The sequence below is a fragment of the Pristiophorus japonicus genome, chromosome 18 (assembly GCF_044704955.1).
Source record: "Pristiophorus japonicus isolate sPriJap1 chromosome 18, sPriJap1.hap1, whole genome shotgun sequence".
Taxonomy (NCBI): domain Eukaryota; kingdom Metazoa; phylum Chordata; class Chondrichthyes; family Pristiophoridae; genus Pristiophorus; species Pristiophorus japonicus.
The window spans coordinates 21890621-21909171 of record NC_091994.1 but is presented as its reverse complement, the minus strand read 5'-3'; the positions used below and the strand labels follow the sequence as shown (position 1 = coordinate 21909171).

General features: G+C 41.8%; 1 protein-coding gene across 5 annotated transcripts in view; it reads left to right on the top strand.

Annotated features, from left to right (window-relative positions):
- Positions 1-18551, top strand: part of LOC139228590 (BTB/POZ domain-containing protein 2) — a 37968-nt gene that overhangs the window by 10672 nt on the left and 8745 nt on the right. For 3 of the 5 annotated variants that reach the window (XM_070859739.1, XM_070859738.1, XM_070859743.1), the window contains exons 3-6: positions 4963-5136; positions 10137-10242; positions 13708-13905; positions 15447-15639. In XM_070859739.1, the coding sequence (XP_070715840.1) occupies positions 4963-5136; positions 10137-10242; positions 13708-13905; positions 15447-15639 (671 nt within the window). The remainder of the gene's footprint in view (positions 1-4962; positions 5137-10136; positions 10243-13707; positions 13906-15446; positions 15640-18551) is intronic. The other 2 variants (XM_070859742.1, XM_070859741.1) reach the window with 1 other exon arrangement.

Sequence of the window (18551 nt, the reverse complement as noted above, 5' to 3'; positions counted from 1 at the left end):
AAGTCGCCACTTAAGTCACAGTACCCTTCATTAGAGTCCAATAGCCTACCTATATCTCAATCAAATGACATGCAAAGGCAACATACTGCAGATGCTGGAAATCCAAAATAATCAGAAAATGCTGGAAATACTCCAGTCAGGTAGCACCTGTGGAGAGAAACAGAGTTAATGTTTCAGGTCAATGACCTTTCATTAGAACTGAAAAATGTTACAGATGTAATATTACATACGATTCTTCATAGGTGGGCCCAGAAATAGAGCATCAGCAGGCTATTTACCATAGCCAATTGCAGTTATATGATTCAGCCCAGGCTGGAGACTGAGTCTTTTCGGCTCAGTTGCCACACTAGTTGCATTTATCCACATTGGTGAGCCCACATATACTTTATAAATATAAAGACTCATATCATCATATATAGGCAGTCCCTCGAAACGAGGATGACTTGCTTCCATGCCGAAAAGGGATGAGTTCACAGGTGTTTCAATGGAGGACCTAATATTCTGGATCCCGAACTACATCCTGAAGGATGGAAGATGCCTGTGCGTGGATTTTTTTAACGTGGGGTGGCCGTTGCACATCAGCTACCACACGGGCTTGACAGAGCTAGGTCTTGGTCCAGTGGCAAGGATTAACCAAGACGACTGGAGACCAGCTCTGCTGCAAAATATAGAGACTAACATAGGTTGGACTGTTGATGAAAAGCAGCTAGCCATTTTTATCTGTTAAAAATATGTTGCTAAATGAAGGCAAGTTGTATTCTGAGTTGCAACAGTATACTCTGATTTGAATCTGATATTGATGCCCTCATAAGGAACGGTAGAATTTTGCATATTTTATGGTAACCTTCTATGGGGAAAAATCTATATTTGGTAGGCATGAAACTACCAAATTTTAATATTTAATGAAGTGTTGTGCCATTCTGTGTAGCAGTGGATATGAAACACCATAGACCAATGAGACACTGGTTCAGTTTCCCCATTCTGCTGAGTTCCCAATCTTGGCTGTGCGGGTGAAGGGAGGGGCTAAATATAAGTTGGTCGTCTTCCTATGGGAGAAAGGAGAACTTGGAGGAAAGCCAATCCTGGCTGCTCCACGTCACATTGCAGCTGGCTTAGAGCTGCATTGGAAACATAGAAACATAGAAAATAGGTGCAGGAGTAGGCCATTCAGTCCTTCGAGCCTGCACCGCCATTCAATAAGATCATGGCTGATCATTCCCTCAGTATCCCTTTCCTGCTTTCTCTCCATACCCCTTGATCCCCTTAGCCGTAAGGGCCATATCTAACTCCTTCTTGAATATATCCAATGAACTGGCATCAACAACTGTCTGCGGCAGGGAATTCCACAGCTTAACAACTCTCTGAGTGAAGAAGTTTCTCCTCATCTCAGTCCTAAATGGCCTACCTCTTATCCTAAGACTATGTCCTCTGGTTCTGGACTTCCCCCAACATCGGGAACATTCTTCCCGCATCTAACCTGTCCAGTCCCGTCAGAATCTTATACGTTTCTATGAGATCCCCTCTCATCCTTCTAAACTCCAGTGAATAAAGGCCCAGTTGATCCAGTGTCTCCTCATATGACAGTCCAGCCATCCCTGGAATCAGTCTGGTGAACCTTCGCTGCACTCGCTCAATAGCAAGAACGTCCTTCCTCAGATTAGGAGACCAAAACTGACACAATATTCCAGGTGAGGCCTCACTAAGGCCCTGTACAACTGCAGTAAGACCTCCCTGCTCCTATACTCAAATCCCCTAGCTACGAAGGCCTCCTTCACCGCCTGCTGTACCTGCATGCCAACTTTCAATGACTGATGAACCAAGACACCCAGGTCTCGTTGCACCTCCCCTTTTCCTAATCTGCCGCCATTCAGATAATCTGCCTGTGTATTTTTGCCCCCAAAATGGATAACCTCACATTTATCCACATTATACTGCATCTGCCATGCATTTGCCCACTCACCTAACCTGTCCAAGTTACCCTGCAGCCTCTTAGCGTCCCCCTCACAGCTCACACTGCCACCCAGCTTAGTGTCATCTGCAAACTTGGAGATATTACATTCAATTTCTTCATCTAAATCGTTAATGTATATTGTAAAGAGCTGGGATCCCAGCACTGAGCCCTGCGGCACTCCACTAGTCACTGCCTGCTATTCTGAAAAGGACCTGTTTATCCTGACTCTCTGCTTTCTGTCTGCCAACCAGTTCTCTATCCACGTCAGTACATTACCCCCAATACCATGCGCTTTGATTTTGCACACCAATCTCTTGTGCGGGACCTTGTCAAAAGTGTTTTGAAAGTCTAAATACATGACATCCACTGGTTCTCCCTTAAAGAGGCCTTGGAGCTGGTTGGATGCAGATGTTCCATAATGAAAGTAAACTGGGGGAAAATAGATGGGGTTTTGTAAGTGTGTTACTGGTTTTGAATCAAAATCTGTTGAACATATTGTTTTGGTTAGGGTAATAAAATGTACTGGAATTCTGAAGAACTGAGTATTTAAGCCGATTGTTACCAAGTCCCAGGTTCTTGTGCATCATAAGCAGATTATAAAATACCTTTTGCTCTATCCACCAGCTATATTGCAATAAGAGGATTTCATTGTACAACATCTAATACCATGCACCATAGCCTGCTAATGTTGGAATATTTTAGCATTGAGGAAGACGTAGGAAATTTATGTCCAAATACTAACATTAAATTTTTAACACTCTAAATATTGGGGAATCTCTAAATTTATTCCAATATGTGTTGATACATGTACCTTGCAAGAAAGATTAACTGCAAGCTTGCTGGAAAGCACAGATTTTTGAAAGTTTAAATTTACAGTTTTATTGGTCTCTAGGATACATAGAAGCACTCATTTTAATAGCACCACCGGAAATTGAGGGAATGAAACTAGTTACAATGGCCCCAAGTTTCGACATGATTTGCTCCTGATTTTTAGGAGAAACTGGTGTAGAATGGAGTATCTTAGAAATCGGAATTCTCGTCATTTAGTTTGCTCCAGTTCTAGTCAGTTAGAACAGTTTCACTTTGGAACAGAATTTTTTTTTCAAAAGGGGGCGTGTCCGGCCACTTACGCCTGTTTTCAAAGCTTTGTCAGTGAAAACTTACTCCAAACTAACTTAGAATGGAGTAAGTGAAGATTTTTGTACACTCGAAAAAACCTTGTCTACACTTTAGAAAATCAGGCGTAGGTTACAAATCAGGCGTAGAGAATGGGGGTGGGTGGTTAAAGGGAAGTTTACAAACATTAAACACTTCAGTTTTACAAATAAAGAGCCATCATCAATAATAAATGATAAATACATCAATAAATCAACCAATAACTCAATCAAAAAAAATGAATAAGAAATAATTTTTTTTTAAAAATCAATAAATAAAACATTTTCTACTTATCGACTGCAGCACCGGGAGCCCTCCAACAGCGTGCTGGGATGCCCCCCCCCCCAGTGTGCCTCTGTCAGTTTCTCTATCTCTCTGTCTGTCTGTGTGTGTCTCTCATTCTCTGTCTGTCAGTGTCTGTGTTTCTGACAGCGAGGGGAGGGGGGGAGCAGAGGGAGGGGATGGGGGAGATGGGGGGGGGGGGGAGAAAGGAGATTGTGGGGGGGGGGAAAGGAGATTGTGGGGGGGGGAAAGGAGATTGTGGGGGGGGGGAAAGGAGATTGTGGGGGGGGGAAGGAGATTGGTGGGAGGAGAAGGGGGAGGGAGGCTGAACGGACCGGGCCCAAGACTTCGGGCAGGGCCTGTCCCCAGCACCAGATTTACAGGTAGGTGGCGTTGGATCGGGTCAGGGGGGATGGTGGGAGGGAGGTCGGTTCGGTTCGGGTCGGGGGGGGAGAGGGAGAGGGAGGTCGGGTCGGGGGGGGAGAGGGAGAGGGAGGTCAGGTCGGGGGGAGGTCGGTCAGGTCGGATCCAGTCTGGGGGGGGGGGGCGGGAGTTGGGTCGGGTCCAGTCCGGGGGGTCGGGTCGGGTCCGGTCCGGCAGCGCGGGGGTGGCGGCGGGAGTCGGGTCGGTGTTGGGTCCGGTCCAGAGGCGGGAAGCGGGAGTCGAGTCGGGTCGGGAGGAAGCAGGAGCTGGGCGTGGGAGGAGCCTTATTCACGCAGCCCCAGTGAGTCCATTCGGCCAGGGCTCGGGGCTGCGTGCTTCGGGCCCCTCCCACACAGTTTTGGGCGCCTGGAGCTACTGCACATGCGCGCCCACTGTAGCGCGCATGTGCAGAGGTCCCGGCACTGTTTTCAGCGCAGGGACCTGGCTCCGCCCCCTACAGCTCCTGCTGCGCTGCGCTGAGAGCCAGAGGACCTGCAGGGAGCTGGAGAATCTGGAGGGTTTTTTTAGGCACACTTTGTGGCGCGAAAAACGGGCGTCCAGGTCGGGACTGCGCCGTTCTAGGCGCGGCTCGAAACTTGGGCCCAATGAGTGAATAAATCTTGGGAGGCAGAACAAACTGCGGAGAAAGAACAGTAGAAAATAGAGGTATGAATTGGGAGGCAGAGATCGAGTGAGAGGGACAGACTTGGATTAAAGGTCACAAAGGTGAAGGAGAGGGACTGACTGAAGGACGAGATAAAGTGTCAGCGGTGTATTCCTGGGACAAAGTAGGTCAGCCTTCGAGCCTCAGATTTTGGATCTGTCAGGAAAGCTGGAAAGCTATATTGGGGAATTTAATTCACCAAAATTGTACAGAAATGCCCATATTTATACAGTGCTGTTCAGAATCCATACACACTTAGGGCAGTATGGGATACATGGCAACAGCAGTCATGGCAACAACAGTGATTCAATGGGAAACAAACAGTAGTATCAAGCACAATGATGAATCATAAGCTTTGGCTTGTAGGGTGGCTTACTGTGCTAAAATTGCTGTTCCCTGTAATATGTCCTTTTTATACCATACATATAGCTGTGGTATTAAATTTTTTAAATTGCAGTTTTTAAAACTGTTTTTAATAATATTGCAGAGGCACAGAGCTATATGTGGTAATACCTGCGTAAGGTCAGGCGAAGCAGTCGTGGGACAGCCGTCTGGATGCCAGGGTTCAGTTTCTGTATGGCCACGGAACAGGGAGGATCGAGAGAAAGCACTAAACGGGGACGAGGAAGTTAAGGAAGGAGACCAAGTTGGAGAGGGAGAGGTAGGGCAGGAGAGACTTGAAAAGCAAACTAGTGGAAAAATGCTGGTGGGACTTTTTTTCTGGAGAGGGCGGGGTGAAACTATTGAACTAAGGGAATAAACTATCCTGTTCTTTCTCAACCTCTGTAATTATATAACTACATTTATAGTCAACTGTGGGAACTAGTGGTGGCTTAAAAAAAAGTAAACACCTGTTAATACACTTGTATGAATTCACAATATAATATGTTGCATAAATCAATTCTGTTTACACTAACCTGTATTGTGCTGCATGAGATCACAAACCAGTTAAGAGCATTGCATCCTGATTACAATCTAGATTACTAGACATTTGAAAGTGGGTGTTAAAAATTGGTTGTTGGTAATCTTAGTGTAGCAATTGTTTAGGTTTTAATGAGTTTTTTTCCATGGGGGTGGCAGTGCCCTGTACTCTGATGAAGACAACACTGGGGACAGGCAGAAGTCTACATGGTGTCACACTCACTTTTATATAGAGGATTATTTAACGAGCCCTGTAGCACTTTGTGTTGAGATGGACTTTTAATGCCAAACCATTAATATAAGATGATAAGAATAGGCCAGTCAACCCTTTGTTCTTGTGCCGTAATGCTATATTACACCATTATAGCATCCAATTGCATTTTGAACATCCTGAATATTTTTGACTTTACTATCTGCCTGATAGATTACAACAATAATAGTGTTTAATAGTGTATTTAATGTAGTAAACCTTGCAAGATACTTTACTGCGAGGGAATGAGTTAGAGGGGGTGACCAAAAGCATGGGCAAATATGTAGGTTTTGAGGATCTTTTCTGGATGGGCAACAGGTAGCAAGGGCAAGACATTTGGGGAAATAGTTCCAGAAAGTAGGTTCACAATGGCTGAAGGCTCTGTCACCAATGATGAAGTGGGGGCAAGGACATGCACCAGAGGCCAGAGTCACGAGACCAAAGCAAATGCCGTAGTAGGTGGGAGGGAGAGCATGGAGGGATTGTAAATAACTATTCCAAACATTTATCACTCTTGGAATGCAGAAGTTCGTACTAATCTTTTTTTAATTGCTTTTCACTAATTTAAATATATGCCGCCATGTCCTATTTTGCTAGAATTTTGAGTATTTTAGACTTACACATCCTCTTTATTCTGAGTAACACCCTTTGCGTTATCTAGTGTCTGAAACCTATTTGACACCTCTGTCTTGCCTTAGATATCTGCTTTTCCTTACTATAAACCCAATCCTTACCTTCTCTGTCAGATTTTTTTCTCTCCTGTCATTTCCCTACTATCTCCTTATACCTCTCTGCCAGCTGGCCTCTGTGCTTAACTGTTTCTTCCGTCGAGTCCAATGCAGAACCAGACATGAATCTTCTGTGAACCTTCCACGTTCTCAAGTCCTGTCACCTTGAATCCCACATCTGCCATTCATTTCCTTGATTAGCAATCGTCCCAATAATGTTGCCTGAGCTCTGACCGTTGCATACCTTTTGCGCACTAACCACTATTCTAATTTGTCATCCCATTTCTTGTGTAACTAAGGGCCTAATCTAAATGCATTTACAAAATTCTCTCAATCATAAAATGTCCTTTTAAACAATTTTTAAAAGTCTTTACACCACTCAAGTATTTTTTCAACAATTAATACATCTCAAAAGTATCTTGTACTTAAATTTGTCAGCTTTTGCACAAATTCAGACCACTTCCTTTTCTGCCTGAGATTGAATTGCCTCCACTCCTGGTCTGCCTGTTTAATCATTCCATCCTGCTCCAGTCAATATTTAGGAAAACCTCTCCCTACCATCCCTCTTCTGAAAACAATGCCTCATGTTGGAGTGAGGGTCCATGCGTGTTGGTACCGCCTTCACCTGGCCATTCTTCAAGTGTGAGCCTAGATGGCGACTATCAAGAGACTATTCAAGTGTGTTGGGAGGGTGGTGTACCAGTTGTACTTGACTCTAGCCACATGTTGTTGGAGTCGTTCGATAAATGATCAGGAGAATGCCCCAAAAGGTCAGGATATTTCAAGTCTAATTATACCACCGTCATTCTGCATGAGATCAGCACAGAGCAGCAATTGAATCAGAGACCATCCTTGCCTGCATCACCAAGATCAGACCAGGCAATATTCTCTGCTTTAATGCGTTGAAAAAAACTAGTAAATTCAGTCTCTTGTTTATGCAACCAGGATTAAATGTTCCCTTAAGCTTATGTCTCAAGAACATCAAATACTCTTTTTTTTTTTAAATCCTCTTTTAGCAGGTGAGTGGTGAACAGTCTTGTACACTTTCAACTTGCATTTAACTAAGTTTTGACAATATATGAACAGTATTTGAATGTAATACTGACTTAATAAAAATACAACATTTTTCAGTTTTACCATTGTATATTATAACTACCAGCAAATTTCCACTAGTGAGATTCATGAGCGTGTTGCTGATGGATCAGTCTGTATTTTGTTCCCTCGGCCTTGTCTTATTTAGCAGTTTATTTTGCAAGTAGGAATCTACTAGGCGCATTCAAATTTATTGAGAAACTGCCAAATAATGTGTGTTTTATAAACTAAATTTGAGGTAACATTTTTGGCTGTAGGTCGTGTGCTGCCCCATAGTCATTATAATGTGACATGTCTTGTGGCTGGGCAGGCTGCAGCTGCTTCCAGGTGAATTTTGTTGAAGTTTGAACGGATTACATTTGGGATGATTTGTACTAACAGGATGTATATGGAAAATTATTATTGGACAGTTAGTTTATGCATTGTAGAGCAGCTGACTAGGCTTATAGTTTGATTTTAATTGGACAGCACCATTTTTCTCCCAATTTGGCATAAAGCATACCATCATTGCAGAATGTCAAGTAAACAGTAACTTTTAAAATCAAATGCTTTAAACTTTACTTGTCCAAGGTTGTCATGCTAATGATTTGTATACAGAGGCCTATTTCTTCTGTTAACAGTCCCAATTATTTATTTCCGACTTTTAAGTACATAGCCATGTTCAGTTGTAAAGTAAACTATTGGCTGCTTTCAGCAGACCATGTTTTAATTTAGGTTCCAGGTGATCGACATCGATGAGCCAGCTTTCAGTTTTTACATTACGTAAACTGGCATCCTGTCAACCAGGAAAAAGCAGGTCTATGCTGGGATAAGGGAGTCAGATTTAGCAGTGAAAGTGATTTGAAGTTACGTTGATAGACTAGAGATGCGGGGGTTGTTCTTAGAGCAGAGAAGGTTGAGAGGAGATTTGATGGAGATGTTCAAAATCATGAGTGGTCTTGACAGAGTAAATAGAGAGGAACTTCCATTGACGGAAGGGTTGAGAACCAGAGGACACAGATTTAAGGTGATTGGCAAAAGAACCAAAGGCAACAGGAGGAAAACCTTTTTTACGCAGTGTGTGGTTAGGATCTGGAATGTGCTGCCTGAAAGGGTGGTGGAGGCAGACTCAGTCTTGGTTTTCAAAAGCGAATTGGATAAATACCGGAAGGAAAAAAATTCAGGGCTATGGGGAAGGGCAGGAAAGTGGGACTAGCTGAGGTGCTCTTGCAGCGAGCTGGCACAGGTTTGACAGGCTGAATGGCCTGTGTGTAACCATTCTATGATTGGGACAGCATGCTTGGTAATCTCCCAGAATCCAATTTTTAAAAAATCACTGAGGATTTACTACTTGACCATGATGTCACTGGACCTGTATATTCCAGATATTTTGAAGTAAAATGCTGCTTCAGTTTGTATTTTTGATTAGTTGGATTTCTGACATTGTGGAAACTCATCACCATGGCAAACTGCTGCATAATCCACAAATGTAGTTTCTGTTTGTCTGATGTGGATTACACAGTCTCTCCATTTGTCCATAGTACAGAACATTTGGGTGCAGATTGATGAGAGCCAAGGCATATAGCCCCCTAAAATATGTCCAAAATTTAACTATCTATCTAAAAATGCACAGCTTATTAGCAACAGAGCACAATTAATCTTTCCGCTGCTTGTCTAATTCTATTCCTGGCTTGTGCTGAGTTAGGAGCAGTGGGAACATTGCAATTAGCTTCTGGTCCAGGGCTAAGGGGAAAAATGTCCATCTCGGATCCCATTCCTGATCAGCTTCTTGTGTTGGACACTGAAGATGGGAATGGGCTTAACTGTCATGCATAGCCTGCCAACACTTGCTGTCCAGACTTGTAAATGAGGAAATGGTCATCTTGGGTAAGTTTTGGATGGTTGTCACGCAGTGAAATTGTATTGTGGTGCAGCTCACCATCTTCTGAAAAGAAAGGGGGGGAAATGTGGCTCATTCAGGGTGGGGGGTGACTCTTCACATAACTGAAAAAGCTTTCCGATTACTTCCGCAATTGTCTCTCTTCCACTAGCTTTTTTAGCCTTCGTTTTCTTTAACTGATTCTGATTTAATAGCAGCCTTCATTTTCTTGGATTTGGATCTGTTTGGAGACCGGTCCCAAATGATGTCCTGCAGGGATAGGTGTTGGGACTGTTACTCTTCACTCTTTTTATTAACTGTTTAGTTGAGTATTGGATTTATAGAAATATTTCTGTTTACATAATGTTTATTTGTATCTAGCCTATGAGTGTAATGGGCATAGTAAATGCCAAGGGGAAGCTTCTTAATGAAGAAAATCATCTTATCCTGAAGCTCCCTATAACGAGAGCAATAAGCTTCACTGGTCTTAATTTAGTCCAATTTATTTCTAGTACAGGAGTATTTGAACTGTAACTTGAAAGCACATATAATTAAATGACTTACTTGTAAAATATTTAATGGGAATAATTACCATTTGAATTGAGATTCTTTTTTTTTAAATCATTATATTTCTGGAAGTGTGGCTTTAAACTTAATATGCCTTCTAACTCTAGTAAAAGGTCTTAAATGAGATGGCAAATTTTGATGACCGCCTATAAAATGTTTTTGTCACCTTTTTAAAACTGTAATTGCAGGAAGAAATGTATGCTTGACTAAATGGTGCAAGACTAATACACCTGTTTGTTCCTCAGGCAAGACTCTTTGATGAACCGCAGCTTGCTAGCTTATGCCTGGAAAATATTGATAAAAATACTTCAGATGCAATCAATGCAGAAGGTTTTACAGATATTGATTTAGGTAAGTGTATGACTAATCCAATTGAAAGGAAAAGGATGTTTGATTTGAAACATTTTTAAACAAAAAACATGTTTTTTGCATGTAATGAAGGATGACACTGCGGGGATGTGATTGGAAATGGAAAGAGTTGGCTTTATGTTTTGGAATTTCTACCTCTACCATAAAATATATTTAAGTTTAATCCACAAAAATTGTAATGTTTAAAAAAAAAATTCAACCTAAGTTGGGTTGAAAACATTGGTTTCCAAAGATAATTATTACATTTCCGAGATTCTGGCTCACAGTTGGATTCCAAATATAGAATAATGTAGTATAGCAAGGCAATAAAACATCAAGGGAGAGAGATGGCATCCTAAAACTTGAGAATGAAGCTTGTGCAGTTTTATCAATGCCTTTCCAACCACAAGATATGCTGCTATATTTATAATTCACTCCAGTTTTGCTTTTTTAACTTTTTCATATTGATCGTGTAAGAAAATTTAAATCTGACAAACCAAATACGGTTGTAATCTATCCATTTATTGTGTTTGACAAAGTCTTTGACACACTCAATGTCTCTTAAGCAGTAGACATAGAGAAATAAACGCAATTACCCCATTTTTCTTTCCCCAGGAAGAGAGATAACCTTCATCAGTCCTTTCAATCCTGGCTCTATAAATTGTTATGGAAAGCTCAAGGTCTTTATATATAGGCCAATTGTCACGCGCACTGTCGTTGCTGATTCATTATGACATGCCAATTGTTATTGTGGACAAGACTGCCAGAAATTAGATATTTATTTCAAAACAGCAGATACTGACTTGTTTACCATGCTGTCCTATTGTTCTACTTCCTACCTGAAGACTGTCTTGGCTATCTCGTTTCACAATGTGGCCACAAAAATATGTCCCAACAGACAAGAATCACATATCCTATACTTCAGGCGAAGCTAATTATACCCTGACACATTGAACAACTCTAATCATTTTATTATTTCCAGCTACAGTACAAATCCACAAGCCACTTAAAAGCAAAAAGAGAGCTAAAACCTTAATTATATGATATTAAACCAAATCCTAGCCCTATGTATACGCAACTAGGATATCTTGCAGTCCCCTTTTTTAAGGATGAAGAAATCACTTTCTGATCCCTCACTTATGATTCAACAACTCCACCATTTTGAATTGTTCATACTAGAATTTTAAACTTCTCACTCGCCTTTGAACCCACTAAACACTAATCAAGAAGGCTAATTGCTACCTGGACAATGAGGAACACGGACAATAACCAAGCCCAAGTTGTTTCTCCTATATTGTACACATTTTGCCACCATTAACGAGCTCCCACCACTCATGCCTCTTTATCATTTGTAATTAATTTAGCAAGTTTTAAGTAATCAGCTTTCTTTTTACTTTCTGTATTAACCACTCGAGTATACACAATTCTTTTATGGCCAAAATCTACAACCACCCGTAAGGCTTCTGTTTAGAGGGTAACCTTTACTTGAATTTCTGTAACATTGTGGGCCCTAACAGGTACCAATATTTTATCCCCAAATTTGATCATATTGTTTTTGTTGGTATAAGGCAAAATGTTAACCACCAAACCATACAAATGCTGTATAATGCAATACCTTCCTCATTCAGAACATTAATTCTCTTTATGTTCCATCGATCAACCTGTATAATCCAGAGTGAAACCACATACTGATGATGAACTCTATAGTACATCACCGCTATGTAGGCAGGTACCACCTTTCCTGGAACTGTGCATGAAGTGTCTAGTGCAATCTAGAACCCCTCTTTTCCCCTCACTAATATTTTCAGGTAGTTCACAAATGCCTTGTGTATATCATCCTCCAACAAGCATACGATTCCAATTTAAATACAGTTTATCATCATATAGCAATAGTATTGCCATTATCACAGGAATAATTACAAAACAATATCACTTTGCTTTCAAGGCGCCCTAGCATAACACACCAATCCAAATCTTCTCACCTTACACCCAACCATATTCCCATTTGACTTCCAGATTTTCATTTAATATAAAATTTGAAATCCAATTGTTTATACCATTTAACCCCTTTTTTGAATCTAGTTTAAGTAAAATAACCCTCCATACATAATCACCTTTGAGATTGGTTTTTGATGGTGTTTGTTATTTTGATACAACATCCCGTCTGCCATTTATTCCTTTAAACAATCCCGTTAATTACTTGCGCATTGATTTATCATTTGCCCACATTTGTCAATTCACCTGATTCTCTTCCCAAACGACTCTTGGTATAATTGTGTACCATTTTTCTTAGCAGTGCATGATTACATTTTACATGCACACAATTATATAAATTGGAAGGCAATGATACAAAAAAGGAAAATTTAACAGATTGGGAAAATCACAAATTACTATTTTATCCTTCTCCGAATCTCGGACATTTAATTGATTCATACTGGTCACATTTAGTTTTGTTATCTTTGGGATCTTGCCTTTGCCCTCTAACTTGAGTCCACAGTTCAAACAATGACCACAATTGATGAATGTTAATTTATTCCCTTCATGTCGTCGTATGAAAATTTTAAAGTTTTGGGTGCATCATTCTGCCAGATTAATATTAACCCATCTTGAGCCACCAATTGTCATTAGTAAGAGAAGTATTCAAGAACTTTGGTTCCTCAGAACAGCAAGGAATATCCACAACATACTTTCAATCTAAAAATAAATAACTCTCCATGCAGGTTAGAATTTAATCCGATATCAACCACATTTCTGAAGGATGGGCCCTTCAATGGCCAGTACCCTTAAAAAGAATCCATAGCAAAGGTTTATTTTAACATATGGAGGCAACATGATTGGTATTTCATCAATCCCAGGGGCACTTATAAAGTACAAATGGGTTTTACCACAAAGATACCCTCCTTCAATTGCCCAGTGCTTGAATTTAATATTTTCTATTTTCACAACGAGCACATTTTTGTGAATAGCTGCAGCTATCATCAGTTTTGTTTATCTAATGCACGTAGATTGGATACTTTTTCAGTGCTGAGGTGAAGTGCTAGTGACAGGATGCCTGTGTAAAACTTCAAGTTTATGTGCTTTGGATTCCTGCACACATTCTGCTAGTCTTCTATTGCGGTATCATCTTTGCTCTGGTTTACTTTGGATGGCTAGACAGGGTGGCAGTTGTCCAGTTGCATTTTCAGAGATTTTTTTATGGTGCTATAACTCTGCAGTTGGCACTCAAACAGCTGTCTAACCTTTGGCTTCTCATAAATTAAGCTTCTGGTCATGGACACTGGTTTCTGGACATGTGGTGACTTGTGCTAGTTATTTTATATATTGGCATTCAGGCGTTAATATGGAACACTCTTGGTTCAGTTAACGGAGGGGTTTTAGGACACTTTTTTGAAGTCGTGTATTTTGTTACTAAAAATGTTTTATCTTGAAACATCAAATTGTTGGCTTTAATGTTAGTCTCTGTTACAGATACATTAATGGCAGTGCTAGAACGAGATACTCTTGGGATTCGGGAAATTCGGTTATTTAATGCAGTGGTTCGCTGGGCAGAAGCAGAATGCCAACGACAGCAGCTTCAACTCACTCCTGAAAACAAGCGTAAAGTGTTAGGAAAAGCATTGTCGCTTATCCGGTTTCCACTAATGACCATCGAGGAGTTTGCAGCAGGTGATTCTGAATATGGCATATGTTATGACTTTAAAAACTTAAATGTATTTGAAAGATTTTATATGGTGCATTGTTATAACTTGCATTTCTGACTAAGATGAATCTGGCTTGAGTACAATCTTTTGTAGTAAATTTTGATTTAAACTAATAACGGGGAATTCAGAGGTCCATAGTGACACACTTTGACTAGACAATGTGTAAGAGTATAAAATTAGATACACTTAGATAATGTACAACTATTGAAAGCACAGATGCTAACTAGTTACTTTTTGCTTATAAACGTTATTGGACCAAAGTAATGTAGAACTCTTAAGATGAAGTGTGTCGGTTTATTCACAACCTCTTGTATAAGTTCTGCTCTTATCCTGATGTCTGTTTCCAAGATCCAACTGCTCCGTCCACCCAGTCTTTTTTTAATATGTTCAAAGCCTATGTAACAGATCTGACCAATATAAAAACCCATAAAAATAAACTTGAAATATAGCTCACGGTACTCAGAACCACAAAGCAGTGGTTTGTAAAGAAGAGCAACGAATTTGATCTTAGTGATCTGCTGAGTGCAACTGCTAGGGTTGGCGACTGCTCAAGTTGCCTCCGTTGGGTGATTTTTGTTATGAATTTACACAAACACAACCTATCTCGTCAACCAATTACAGAGCGATTGTAGACTACTTGTGAAATCAGAGGCTTGGAGTGTCCTATTCCGAGTAAATGGATTTGCATGAGGACAAGTGGGTCCAAAGGGGAGAGAAAGTTGTATATCACAGTTCAGCACTATAGTTACTTACCACCATGCAAGTTCCTTATTCCTGCTGTGCTTGAAGAGGTGTTCAGTGAAAATGCCTTAAAAGGATGGATATTCAGATAATGAGTTGCTTTAAGCCATGGGTCCCATCAGTTGGAGAGACTTAAAGGGAGTAACATTTTTTTTTATTAACGGGGAGAGGAAGGACAAAAATATAGTTTTATTATAATTGCGAATAAATGAATGGCTGTTTACAATTGTCACCTTCAGTTTGTGACGTGCAACCTTCCTGGCATTGTTCAAAGCTGGCTACTGATAAACAGCAGTTTGTCATTTCTAAAGCTGCCTGTCTCAATGCAGTCCCACTCCTGCCAATTTTATCTCCTGCTTTCTTGAAGATGCTGACTCAGACTCCTGTGTACTTCCACAAATGTCAGCATCCTTTGATACCGTGCTAAAGTACACATTCTTGTGTAAATATAGACTGAAAGTACAAACAAGCTATTTGACTGAAGAATATCGCAGTTGGGCCTGATCCTGTCCTCGCATGATATTCACGTGTACGTTTTATAGGGGGCGTCGCAGAATAGCAATTGGGTTTTTCCCTCCCATCAGCCCAGGAATGCTGAAGCCAGTTGTCAGTCCCCAACTACCACCATAACTGTGATCAGTTTCTTGATCTGTATGTGTCAGTACTAAATAGGACCCTGTTCTGCTGTTGAGTCATTTCTAAAATTACAGTATATTAAACAGTATCAAGTAATTGAATATTTTTTTTGCCCCCCCCCCCCCACAGGACCTGCACAGTCAGGAATTCTAACAGACCGCGAAGTTGTTAGTCTCTTCCTCCATTTTACAGTCAATCCAAAGCCTCGTGTAGAGTTTATAGACAGACCCCGCTGTTGTCTGAGAGGCAAAGAGTGCAGCATCAATCGTTTCCAACAGGTGGAAAGTCGCTGGGGCTACAGTGGTACAAGTGATCGGATAAGGTAAAGTGTTTCTGTACAGGGTTCGGTGGGTAACTGCAGGCTGTGGTGTGATACTGAGAATTATCGAGCAGGATATCCATGGTTTGGATCCTTCTTCATCTGAGTGAGTTAGCCATCTAAGCTGGGGTAGTGGTTGGTACACCAGAATTGGCCTTTGTATGCTGTGGGCTCGTTAATCACCCATAATTCCTGCTCCAGCTTGCTACTCAGTGATCCCCTGCTAGAAGATTGGCTAGTAGATGCACCTAGTTCAAATAGGCTGCTAATGCTGTCTGGCCTCACAGATGAAAAATGGCTACTGGGCTGCTCGTGCCATAGAACCATAATCCACAAGCAGATGTTGCTGTCTTCAACGGAGGTGGAAACAAAATGGTGACATTTGAGCAGAAGGAAGTCTTGTCTGATGCTTTTCAGAAGCTAGATCTCAATGATATAAATCAAATCATTAGACATGTATAACTAATCTTGGAAATCCAATGCCCCCAGCTAATCAGTAATTAAGATAATTCGCAAAAAAAAATCCAGCAGGGAATGAGAATTTTTTTTACGCAGCGAGTTGTTAGGATCTGGAATGCACTACCTGAAAGGGTGGTGGTAGCAAATTCAGTAGTAACTTTCAAAAGGGAATTGGATATAAACTTGAAAAGGATAAATTTGCAAGGTTATGGAGAAAGGACTAATTGGATAGCTCTTTCAACGAGCGGGAACATACACGATGGGCAGAATGGCCTCCTGTGGCGAATGATTTTAGTGCAATTGTATAAATTCTGTTTGCAAATCCCTGTCCTGTTAAAACTAGAGTTTCCAAACTTTTTGTCTTCATAGGCCACCCAGTTGCCTCAGTTGGAGGAATCCCACAGTTGCAATACAAAACACTGAACTCAAGCAATATTTTGAGGACAATACTACTTTTGTCACTTGCTAAATGAGTATCTCATGTTGGCCCAGTTAAATATTCATTTTATTATTGGTCTCTTCACACTTTTGAAGATTGTGTAAAGGTCTGCTATCTCATTGGTGGATTTAAGTTCTAAATCCACCATTTAGGGAGTTGTCCTTTCTGCCAATAAGCTAACAGCATTTTCTAATCTAGTAGCCCTACACAGTTTGAAAAGAGGCTGAGCAGCAGTAGTTTAAGTAAGCTAAAGTGCCATTGGAAAAAGCAGCAGCAGCATCATCATCATAGACAGTCCCTCGGAATCGAGGAAGACTTGCTTCCACTCCTGAAGTGAGTTCTTTGGTGGCTGAACAGTCCAAATCGAGAACCACAGACTCTGTCACAAGTGGGACAAACATTCGCCAACGGAAGGGGTGGTGGGACTGGTTTGCCGCACGCTCCTTCCGCTGCCTGCGCTTGACCTCTTCACGCTCTCGCCGTCGAGTTTCGAAGAGCTCAACGCTCTCCCGGATGCACTTAATCCACCTAGGGTGGTCTTTGGCCAGGCACTCCCAGGTGTCAGTGGTGATGTCGCACTTTACCAGGAAGGTCTTACGAATGTTTTCGCTATCCACTTTTGGCTCATTTGCCATGAAGGAGCTCCGCATAGAGCAATTGCTTAGGGAGTCCTGTGTCTGGCATACGAACTATGTTGCCTGCCCAGCGAAGCTGATTGAGTGCGCCCAGCTTCAATGCTGGGGCTGTTAGCCTGGACGAGGACACTGATGTTGGTGTGCCTGTCCTCACAGGGGATTTGCAGGATCTTGCGGAGACATCGTTGGTGATATATCTCCAGCGACTTGAGGTGTCTTCCGGACATCGTCTATGAATCTGATCCATACAGTAGGGCGGGTATTACTACAGCCCTGTAGACCATGAGCTTGGTGGTAGATTTGAGGGCCTGGTCTTCAAACACTCTTTTCCGAAGACGGCCAAAGGCTGCACTAGCGCACTGGAGGCGGTGTTAAATCACAGCATCAATGTCTACTTTTGTTGACGAGAGGCTCCCGAGGTATGGGAAATGGTCCACGTTGTCGAGGGCCGCACCGTGAATCTTGATGACGAGGCAGTGCTGTGCAGCGAGGGCAGGCTGGTGGAGGACCTTTGTCTTACAGACGTTAAGCGTAAGGCCCATGCTTTCATATGCTTCGGTGAATACATCTACTATATCCTGGAGTTCAGACTCAGAATGTGCGCAGACGCAGGCATTGTCCGCTTACTGTAGCTCAACAACAGAAGTTGGGGTGATCTTGGACCTGACCTGGAGGCGGCGTAGGTTAAACAGCTTCCCACTGGTTCTGTAGTTTAGTTCCACTACAGCGGGGAGCGTGGAGAATGGCAGCGAGAAAGATTGAGAAGAGGGTTGGAGCAATGACGCAGCCCCGCTTGACCCCAGTCCGGATGTGGATTGGGTCTGTAATGGATCCGTTGGTAAGGATCACGACCTGCATGTCGTCATGGAGCAGGTGAAGGATGTTGACAAATTTTTGGGGACATCCAAAACGGAGGAGAACGCTCCATAAACCCTCATGGTTGACAGTGTCAAAGGCCTTTGTAAGATCGAAAAAGGCCATGTGTAAGGGCTGGCGCTGCTCCCTGCATTTTTCCTGCAGCTGTCACGTTGCAAAGATCATGTCTGTTGTGCCCCGTAGGGGACGGAATCCGCACTGAGATTCCAGGAGGAGCTTCAGTGACCAAGGCACTATTGGCCAAATAACCAGAATGTACTGTGAGCTGCAATTAGGACACTCTAGCATTAAAGTATAACTTGACAGATCATACATGGAGCGGACTACAATAGTTGCAGTTAATGTAAGATGTATAGTGTAGGGCAGGAATTCAGTGCCACTTGGGATGCCTCAGAAGATACTTGATCTGAATAGAATTTAAGTTGTAAAATGGGAATTGCCTGGCTAGTTTTGCTCTGATTGGGAGAGAGAGATGTATTTGAACTATTCTAATGTATTTTGTACAC